The 11,685-nt window shown below is 38.5% G+C and overlaps 1 protein-coding gene across 1 annotated transcript in view; it reads right to left on the reverse strand.

Annotated features, from left to right (window-relative positions):
- Mgat4d (MGAT4 family member D) overlaps positions 1–11,685 on the reverse strand; it is a 92,870-nt gene that overhangs the window by 12,201 nt on the left and 68,984 nt on the right. The window contains 3 exon segments of the mRNA XM_008843451.1: positions 1,511–1,613; positions 5,247–5,293; positions 8,400–8,533. Of these exon segments, the coding sequence (XP_008841673.1) occupies positions 1,511–1,613; positions 5,247–5,293; positions 8,400–8,533 (284 nt within the window).

The raw sequence follows: 11,685 nt of genomic DNA on the forward strand, positions 1-11,685 counted from the left end.
ATGTCAATAGGCTTGGAATGAATTTTTCTGTATGAAACTGTGTGTTTTGACAATGAAGAGGAGATCTTTTTTAAACATTGGAACCTAATTTAATTTTATCTCTTAGAGAGTTTATAATGAGTATAAGATTTTATAAGTGTAATAATTCATCTGTAAACCTAGAAATGTACAGCCAATTTTGAAAGAGATGTACCCTAGCTCAGAAAAATGTTATTGAATAGGTTAATGCTGTTGTAATGAAATGCTTCTTTTAATTAAAAAAATTAGAACAATTAGATAAGTGTCATGTGAAAGGAAGAATCACTGTACAACAGGGTGGGGTGGGTGGAAGTCTGGAACAGAAAGACAATGTGTGCAGAGGAAGCCTGAGCACAGCCCTGATGCCCGGAAGAGCCAGAGCTACTGGGGAAAGAGGCCAGGAGGGCAGGGATAGCAGAGACCCACTGCAGCATGAAGGATCTCTTACAACATATTGGAAGCTATGGACTTGATCGCATATGAAAAGAGAGTCTTCTGGCCATCGATAGAATCTGAGAGAGAACAGACTAGGTGGGGGTTAGAGTGAACAGGCCTGTACCATTGCTGGCCTGGAGTCAAGTACAAGGTAGTGAAATGTGGATGAGAGGAAGAGTGTGCACAGACTTAAAAGTAGAAGAGATGATAAAGGAAGCACTGCAGGAAAAAACAAGGGCGTAGGGCAATGCCTAGCTTCATGGTTCTAAGAAGCTGGGCACAAAGTAGGCACTAATTTAAAGCTAAACAAAACTCTTGAATATTTCTGGACTCTAACTTATCACATACAATTTTTAAAGCAATTGAACCTGATTTCAGGGAGGCCTTTCTCTTCATTATTCTTTTTTTTTTTTTTTTGAGGAATCAAATCACTACATTTCCCATAATAATACATTACTAGAAATAAAGATCCTTTGTAGGCATACAAAAGTGTTAATTTAAAAATATTCTTTCATAAATTTTGTCATGTTTTATTCTCTTAACATCCAAATATCTAATATATTAAATATTGTGTGTAATATTTCATTATATGCACTGGAAAATTTGAGAAAATGAAGGGAAAGGCTGATTGACGTATGTAGAATGACTAGTGCATAGAAAAGTCAGGAGCAGCTTCCAGGTTGACAAGTTTGGATCCCGGGCTGTCCCACCCCTTCAATGTCCTTTGCTTATTGTTGTCTGTATTCATGAGCGTAAATTAATCAGTGGTGTGCTGGCATGTGTTTACCTACTACCTCAGACTAGGAAGGACAGAGGATCCTCGTGTAGTTTGGCCCATTTCCAAGGTGTAAAAGTTTCTTGCTGATTTCATGCTACCAACAGGATGTCACTGAACTCAGACTTGGAAAGTGATTCTCAGACAACCCTTACAAGCCAGGAGGAGCTAGCTCCTGTACATCTCTGTGTTGGAATACTATCTCTTCAAGTTCTAAGTCTTGTTTAAGTAATGTCAGCTATTTAAGGTCCTATTCTTTGATGTGTCATACCCTATGGCATTTTCCGAGTCCTCAGTAGATGGCTTCTCATATAACATGTTTGGATAGAAAAAGGCAGGTATTGAAATGACCTCTAAAGATCCAGACTTCACTTGTCTTTTGAGTCTATAAGTAGAAGTAAAGGAAGGCCCGTAGTTGAATATCTTAGCTTACTAAAATAATATACTTAAAAATACCTTCTTTAAGCATGTCCACATAATATTATAATTTGGATTATCTCACACGATATGTGGTACCAATACCACATAGCTACTACTTCCTGACCAAAATATTTATGTTATGGATTAATGAAAAACATATCAAAATATTAAAATATATGGGTTGGCAAAACACATTAGTAGGTAAAGATGTTTGCCAACTGTGCTGGAGTGCTTTAGTGTCAACTTGACACACCTGGGTTGAGGGAGTCTCAATTAGGGAATTGCCTCCATTGGACTAGCCTGTGGCCACATCTGTGGGACATCTTCTTGATTGTTGAGTGATGTGGGAGGGCCCAGCCCGCTCTGCGTGGTGCCATCCCTGGGCAGGTGGGCCTGTGTTGCACAAGAAAGCAGGCTGAGCAGGGATCAGGGGAGCAAGCCAGTAAGCAGCATTCCTCCATGGCCTGTGCTCCAGCTCCTGCTTCCAGGTTCTTGCCCTGAGTTCTTACCTTGGGCTCCCTGATGAAATGTGACCAGGAAGATGTAAACCGAATGAACCCTTTCCTCCCCAAGTTGGTATTGGTCAGAGTATTTTGTCACAGCAATGAAGAAACAATCAAGGACACCAATCAAGCCTAGAGACCTGAGTTCAATCTCTGGAACCCATGTAAAGGTGGAAGAGAGAACCAGCTTTTACAATGTTGTCCTCTGATCTCCACACACTAACTGTGGCATGCCCCCATTACGCACGCACAATAATAAGTAAAAATTTTTTAAATTGAATACATAATATATAACAAATTTCATCATAAAATTTTAGATAGAGTTCTCTTAAATTTAGTCAGAGATGTATTTTGCCATTCAAGATAATAATAATCATGAACCAAGATAATAAAGTAGTTACAAGAAAGCAATGATGTTGAATCATTTTGAACGGGTAAATTTCAGCCTACCAGGAGTCCAGCTCAACAGCAGGGCAGTTCCTGACACTAGTGTAAGTGAAAAGTTGGCTTGCTCCACCACCCACCAGATATGTGTACTTTTAACAGCAAATGTCAATAAGTTAACAGTGCTACATAAAACACCACTGCCCAAAGCTGTAATATAATTTTTCTCGTGGTGCTGAGGATCAGACACAGGGCCCTGCATGCTCTAGGCTGACTCCTGAAGTGCCTACAGTATTGCATAAACACAGATGTGCATTGCCAACAGAATTATTCGTATTATTTCTTTGAATATCTATGGACATGTAGTCAGTGTATGTCTGTTGTTCCCCGGATTTGGTAGCACATGGAGTTGTATTGCCTAGTCTCTCGGTGTCACAAATCTATGTAGCATTAAACAAAAATGGCTATGGAAGAATGGGAGATTGGCTGGTAGGCAGGGGAAAGCACTACATGGTGGTTGCTGAAATCAATGTGGATGTGCTTAGAGACGGATGTCCAAGTGAACTGTGACACATCTCCACTGCTTCAAAGACTGGACATGCAATACAAGGAACTTAGAGGATTTAGCACAAGGGACAAAAATCAACAAACAAGTAAAAAAGCTGTGAGAGGGCAGGAAGAAGTACCAAGTCACCGGAGAGGCAAACCTAGCAGAAAAACAGTGGAAACAAATGATCCACTTCAAGCCTGAAAGAAAATGGCTTCCAACCTAGATAACATATCCAGTGAAGTTCTTCAGAACTGGAGAAATAAAGCCTCCAACCTGAGGAGAAATTCAAGGAATTCCTGATCCCTAACCCAGCATTAGGAAGGTATTTAAAGGAATCCTCAAAACAGAGGAGAGGGGAAGATAAATGAATTAATGAGGTCATGAGAAAGAATAATCTAGCTAGACAGGTAGATAAGTAATTGAGAATTAGGAAAGAGTTAAACATCATTAACTCAGAAAATCACCAAACTTCTCAGGCAAACAAGTGAAAAAGAAGCAAACATTATTCAAAATAGCTGAAATAAATAACAAAATGACAGAAATTAACACATAATCAAAAAAAAAACTTTGACTGTAAGTGATATTGATTCTCTAATTAAAAGGCACAGATTGGCTAAATGGATTAAAAGACAACCTCCAACCATCTGCTGCCTACCGATCGCCTCGCTTCTTCAGCAGACACACAGAGGCTGAAAGTGGAAGCATGGAAATGGTATTAGAGCGAACAAGACCCCAGAGCAGGCGTGCCTGTGCTCGTATCTGACAGAGAAGAGCTCAAGTCAAAGCTGGTTAGAAGAGACCATCAAGGGCAGAAACAAATCCAACAAGAATAAAAGGAAGGGTCAGAGAGACGGCTCAGTGGTTACAGGTGCTTGCAACTCTTGCGGAAGACTCAGGCTTGGATCTCTAGCACCCACATAACCATCCAGAGCTCCAGTTCCAGGGGATTTAATCTCTCTTCTGGCCTCCATGGGCAAGAGACACACATATGGTGCATACACATACATACAGGCAAAACATTCATATACATAAAATAAAAAATATGAATATAAGAAGAAAACATCATGATTATCAATATTTATGCACCAATATTGGAGGACCCCTTTAAAAAAATAAGCAGTACAAGACATAGATATGCCACAATTTTATAATGTTCTTATATATTAGGTAATATATTTTTTCATATGTGATCTCTACAAGTACTCATCACCCTCCTTTTTTCCCTTATCTACTCAAGTATTAACTGAGGCAAACCAAAACAAAGCATGCCATGGCTGACAACACATCTGTAAGCTAGATTCAGCCCAGTGACCTTGTTTATGACCTTGGTCTATAGAATCAAATCCAAATTCCTTATCTAGCCTCAAAGAGTCCCTCACAACCTTGTTATGGCCTCTCACATCTCTCGGTCCTTTCTACTTAACCTTAAATGTCATGTTCCAAAATACACTAAACTTCTAAAAATCTAGTGCGTTGTCCTCTTAATCTTTTTGTCTTTCCAAACAATTCTATGTGTCAAACAGGACCTCTTTGCTCTTATCCGCCCAAAGAAGTCTACTTATACCCCTAATTCCAGTTCACCCCACCTCCTCCATATCAGCAGGTGAGGTTCATGCTTCCTCTCCCACATGTTCTCATACTGCCTTCCCTATACCATTATGCAGACAACAGCCCTCTTACTATGACTTATCCTTCACAAGTTGCATATCCCATGTGAACATAAGAACTTGGAAGGCTGGGTCCATCTCACAGCATCCTGCTTGATTAGTAAGTAACATCGTGCTGACTCAGCATTGTGTGAATCAGTATAGAAGCTTATAGTAACTCTAATCAGAAGAGGTGGTGTAACCCTCGTAGTAATGAATATAAACATGTTTTGAGTATGCTTTTATAGGTTCCTCAGAGGTAATAGAGTTCATGGAGGATAAATAATATAAGAACTACAGAAAGAAAATATGAATTCTAATAAGTAGATATTCTGCAAAATCAGGGGAAATAATATGCTATACCTCATCCCAGATCAGAAAAAAATCTACAGGTTCATTCTCCACAACTCAGAGTCACAAATAAGCATATGATCAATAATAATACAACTGGACAGAAGAAACAAGACATGAAAATAAAAGGGGACTGATTTTGCAATTTATCAGAAAGCACTTACTTGGTTTTAACCATGTCAGCAACACAATTTAAATAATCTTCATTAGTCTAAAAATGAGAAAAAATTACTGAAACTAAAGATGTGGAATGCCATCATGTCCTAATAATTCCTAGTACTTTTACTTTCTAGAAGAAAATTTAAAATAGTCACCTTTTTTTAAGGAAACTCACTTCAATATAGAAAACATCTTTCTCCATTCACCAGGATATGGAACATTATTATCCTTTAATTACACATAAAATTATTATACATAATCTTCTGTATCTAAAAAATGTTTTGCTCTAAAAATGATCATCTTAGAATGGCTCATTCAAAGAGCTACTCTATTGGAAAGCACGTTCATTTTATGAGTGTTACCCCCATGACAGTAATCTTACTTCAAAATAATTATGCATCAACTTTTTCCTGGGACTATTACTCAATGTGATTCCCAAGTTTCCTTTTGTCAATAAACTTGTGGATCTGAACTATAGGCATAGAATATAGAGAAGACCTATTCATTTGTATAAAGGTTTGGGTGGTTTACCACATTAGTCATCTTTGTTGTCTCTGTGAGGAGCTACCTGACAAAAAGCAGCTTGAGGAAGGGAGGGTTTACTTGGGTTCACAGTTTGAGGAGACACAGTCCACCTGGTGGGGAAGTCACAGCAGCAGGAGTGTGAGGCAGCTGGTCATATTGCATCCACAGTCAGGAAGCAGAGAAGGATGAAAGCTGGTGCTCAGCTCACTTTCTCTTTTCTCTTTTCATCTGGGACCCCAGATCATGGGTCTTCCCACCTCAATTAACCTAATCTAGAAAACCTCTCATAAATATGCCCAGTGCTTTGTCTCCAAGCTAATTCTAGATCTTGTCAAATTGACAATCAACAGAACCATCATCACATTTTCTTTCTCAGGATGATTTTTTAAAATCCAATGGTACTCACAAAATGTGACCTCAAGGAAGATACAAGTTTATAATATAAAATTCTGAAAATATTTTGAAGAATAACAGTTCTCTTATCTAATCTGAATGTTCTGAAAGGTAACTTAAATGTATGTAATCAAGATGTTTGTTTAAAAGAATCAGACATGATATAGATCAATCTATTTTATTTTCTAAATTTCTTTAGAGAGCCAAAATCTTAAGTAACACTAAAACATACATTTTAAATACAGTGTTAATGTTAGACTTTTAAACCTATCTTCAAATTTGTATCCCCAATATTCTATTTGCCTTAATACTCCACAGGTGTTCATTGAGCCAACAGCAAAGAAATCAAGAGTATGAACTGAGGAAATGCTCAAGATTACACGTAAGCTTCCACTTGAAATCAAACTGAGATGAATTAAACTAACTTTCATCTTTTATTTATATTTTTCTAATAGCTATTACATTGCAAATTTTGCTTAGACTTTTTTTTTAGTATTTCTGCATTCAAATAAACCTTTATTATATGAAATGAGCAAAAAAGAAAATAATAAGGGATAACAAAGAATTCTCTAATTCCTGGCATTCGGGGACAGGCATTATTGATGTTTTAGAGATCATCATTCTAAATTCTATGCCTTGGCTTTTGTAGCCTCCAAGTGTGCATGAGTTGAAAGCATGATCACCAACCAAAGACACTGTTAGGGGGTCATGGAGCCACTGGGAGGTGCGGTAGTGGAAAGCAGTAGGGCAGTGGGGCACACCATTGCAGGAGATTCTGGAACCCCTTCCATTTCTCACTTCCCAGCTGCTCTGAGCTGAGCTGCTTTACTCCACTCTACATTCCTCATGGGTCCAACAGCAATAGAACCAACTGACCATGGGCTGAAAACCTGAAATTATGAAACTATGACCCAAAATACACCTTTCCTTCTTCAGGTTTTATCTTAGGTGATTAAAAACCCCTGACACTCACACATTCTCACATTGTGTTGGCTCACATTCTGTATTTTCTTCATACACCTCACCTGTCTGTATCTTTATTCTCATCCTTCCATCTTATTTCACATAGATACCATTATATTAAGTGGTATCTATGGCTTTTAACTTTTTTAAAACAATGTGATACTGTGTTGTAGAGATGTGTAATAGAGTGTTAATTTAGCCTCACTAATAGATATTTTTGTTTCCATAATTATGCTTTCATAAAGTAAACGTGCACTGAAAACTCTAGAAATAATTATTTCTTGGACACTTGCCCTGTGCCATGAATCATACTAAGGGCAGACATTTGAAGTCTATTAGCTAATATCATCCTCTAAACTCCTGTGACATAAAATAGTACTACTTACCCCTATTTTAAAGTCAAAGTGAGGCACAGTGAAGTTCAGCTAGTTGCCCAAGTTCACGAGGCAGAAAGCAGAGAAGCTGGTCCTTGAACCATGACTGCGTGGTGCACTCTGTGTGTTCAACTACCTTGTCATATTGTCATTGTGTTTACACACTTGTTTGATTATCTTCTAAGGGTGAGTTCCCAGAATTTGGATTTTCAAATTTGAAACGCATTACCAAATTTCTCTCCCAAAGTCTATGATATTAATATTTACACAGCACTTTAGTTGTTTTACTCAAATTTTCAAAATGAGACAGTGATTACCACTACGGATTAGGAACAAAATAGAAATTGTTGGAGCCCTTGGAGAGACCTAGATCTGAATCTATTAGTTATTGGGCAAGATGCATTCGTTAAGTCTCATTCCTTCATTCTTAAAATCAAGATAGTGACACTTCCACTACAAGTTACAAATAAATAATGTCTAGAAAAAGTGTCCATAATACTTCAAGTGTAAGAAGGAGACTTCAGTTAGTAGTTGCTACTGTTACTTAATAAATTACCCCTGGATTCATACACCAATCTTTTATTGAACTTGGCAAATATTGCTATTATAGTATCAGTTTTAGTGTTCTATTTGTAAATATAATTTCTGTATCTTATAGCATGCCGGGATCTTACATTAAATGCAAGTCAAATTTACCAATCTGTATCTCCCACATTAAGCAGCTCTATTTTCCTTTCATACTTACATATTTCTCCTCAGTGGTGTTGAACAAGCCCTAAATATATTGCCTAAAATCTTCCCAACACATCTATGGATTTCTTTCTTTAACTGAAGAAAAATATTCATAATTGACGGTCCTGGAGATTGGAGAGAGGGAGAGATCTGCCTATTTCCCATACATACATCAGCAACAGGGACAGTCACCATGGAGTCCTGCTCTTCTTCGGGTGTCATTCTGGAGAGAACAGAGGTCAGCGTTTGCTTCAGGTGGGTGTGGTTTTTCCTGTTAATCAGCCTGGTGCCAAGTGCAAAAGAAACTGCAGATGGGAGAACAAGCACAGAGCTCGCCGCTGTTCAACACGACTTCTGTTTAACCCTGTGTTTAGCAAGCTACCATCTCCTGGAGCCACACTACAAAAATAACTCATGCTACCGTTACCTAGTATCACAGTTTTCATCTCTGCCATTTGCAGTGGATTGTGAGGAAATGCATTAAGCTTCACCATGTTCTTATGTTGGAGAATTTTGTTGTGGTGAAAATAGAACAAAACACTTTGCATTATTAGTACAGTTTTTTCCTGTCTACCTCTGCACATACAGTCCCACATGGCTGGTTCTCTCTTCTTCCTGAAGAGGCATGGGAACCCCAAGTGGAAAAGATACTCAAATATTGTTATTTGTGTAAAACATGAATGTGGAAAACATGAATGAAGTCATTTCTAAATGGTTTGATGGCATAAACTTGAATCTCAAATGACTTTAATTACCCAGTGATGAGTAAAGCACTGAGGAGCAAAGGCTCCCCATGACCTAGATGGATACTAAGTTTCTATAAAGTCTGCCCCAATGCAATCTTGGCTGCCCCAGTGTCTGGCTATCTAAGCGCCCCTGCAGCCTGTTGAGTTGTGGCAAGAATTTCTGGAATGGCTAAGTGAGGAACACAGTAATTCACTCTTAAAAATCAATAATAGAGGTTGGAAAGATGGCTCCGTCGGTAAAATCACTTGCTATACAAGCATGAGGATCTGAGTTGGAATCCCTAGTGGCCACCTGCAAAGGAAGCATGGCTACCCATGCCTGTAACCCCAAGATTGAGGGATAGGACAGAGGTGGATGCCAAGAGCTAGCCATTCAGCTAGCCTAGTCAAAACATCAAGCTTCTGGCTTAGTGAGAGACCTGGAGTCAAGGCAATAAGGTAGCAAGGGATAGAACAGAAACCCAAAGTCCTGTTCTAGCCTCCACATGCACACACAGGGGTACATGTCACACACACACACACACACACACACACACACACACATACACCAGTAATAAAATGGAAATTGTGGGCCTGGAGAGATGGTTCAGCAGTTAAGAACACTTGCTGCAGAGGACCCAGGTTCAGTTCCCAGCGCCCATATGGTGGCTGGCTAACAACCATCCATAATTCCAGTTCCAGGGGATTCAACACCCTCTTCTGGCCTCCATGGGCATATTATGCATGGATATCCTTCCATACATGCAGGCAAAACACCCATACCCATAAAATGAAATTGAACAGTGGACCCCAATCTTATCCAAAGGAATATAGACAACTGAACCGCTAGATGAGGAACAGCTGACCCTCCTAAAAGAAAGACCTCTAGATAGGCTGACTAGATTCACCAGAAGGGCAAGTAGTGGGGAATGGCTGGGGGTGCCGACAACGCAGCAGACAGTAGCAGGGATATCAGAGTATAAGGGCTCTAGTGGGGGGAGGGAGGCTATGGGAGGGTGCTACCTGGGAAGTGGGTGTATAAATAAAAATAATAATTCTTCAAAGCACAAAAATTTGCTCTTTAATAATTAGTAGATGTGAAAACATTACCATTGAAATCTACCTGATGACTTTATATCCATGCTCAGATGCCAAGGAGCTCAGAAAGTAACTGACTGTGACTAGTAATAATCAGATATATAGAGATTAGAAATGCATGTGCATCTTAGTGTAAATTGTATTAAAAATGAAAATAAATAAATCAATCAAAAAAATCTAATAACTGAAATAAAGCAATTGTTTTAGGGCCCTTGTATAAACTGAGAAGTTATTATTTAAGTAAAGCTACTAAGTGTTTGTAATGACAGTAAGAATTAGTCCTCTGATTTCAATGAATTTGAACACTTTTTAATATGCTTATTGGCATTTGGATATTGTTTTGCAAAATCTCTATTTAAACTCTTTCTCACATCCCTACTGAGTTGTCTGCATTTTAAATAGATTTATAAGGGCTCTTTATATATTTCTAATATGAGCCTTTTGTTAGTTCTATGTATTATAAATGACATCTCCCACTCTGAGTTACTTTTTCAGCATTTTGCCTCTTGATAAACAGAAAGACATGGTGGGCTTCCTGCCTTTGTCATAACCCCATCCCCAGAGCATGACAAGTGCCCAGAACAAAGTAGAAGATAAATTAAGGGACAGGTAACATTTCCCAAAGAAATTTGTCATTTAAGCTGTAAAACTGTAGTAGATGAGAGAGTCAAGTGGTAGGTGCACTATGAGTTGGCAGGAGATGGTGTGTTCAGTTTATAATAGTTATACAAAATTCTGTTGTTCCTACATCCTATCAAAGATCTAACTTTATTCTGTCTGTACCATGGAGCACCTACAAAGGGATTTTAAGCAAGAGTCAAGAATAGCCACTTAGGAACTTTAGTTATGTATTTCTGAAGAATGTATGAAGAATGGATTTTAGAAATACTTCAGCCACAAGAAAAATAGCATCTGTTTCAATAAACCAGATAAGAAACAAAAAGAGGATCAATCATTAATAAATAATTTTGGAAAGAGACGGGGAGGTACAGTGAGTAGAAAGTACCAGAAATCTACTCAGAATATAAAGTAGTAAGACTAGCAACACAGTACCCACCAGGACATGTCATTAGCTTCCATGGTTTTGCATAAAGTTTATACGTTCAGTCCATTCAGTTAGTACCAGGAAGACAGTCTCCTTTTAACTGTCTTTGGGAAAAGCCACCAAAGGGATGCTGAAGAAAGATAAATGAATGTACTATGAAAGGCAGTCGAGACACAGCTGGAAAATTAGAAAATCATTCAGGATGTAACGCAGCTATGATGGCTGGGTTCTAGTGCTCATCCCAACACCAGCATCCCTCACCTCCTTCCTTCCGCTCTATCTCATGGGTGGTCTGTTTATGTTTGCTTATACTTATTCAAGGTACCTAATGTCTTGGAGTTTCTATGTATTTTTTCCTGTTACCTTTCAACTTCTGTAAACTATAGGTTTCAGATTCAAACAGGAGTGCATGCCTGCGTGTACACACACACACACACACACACACACACACACACACAAAGGCAGCATTGAAAATATTCTGGAGAGAACCAAATGTATTTAAAAACTTTTACAGTGTGAACTCAAAAAATCCTTTTAGTCCCCTGTATTAGTCAGGGTTCTCCAAAGAAACAGAACTGGTAGAATGAAT

The sequence above is a fragment of the Nannospalax galili genome, unplaced genomic scaffold (assembly GCF_000622305.1).
Source record: "Nannospalax galili isolate Female #2095 unplaced genomic scaffold, S.galili_v1.0 scaffold359, whole genome shotgun sequence".
Taxonomy (NCBI): Eukaryota; Metazoa; Chordata; class Mammalia; order Rodentia; family Spalacidae; genus Nannospalax; species Nannospalax galili.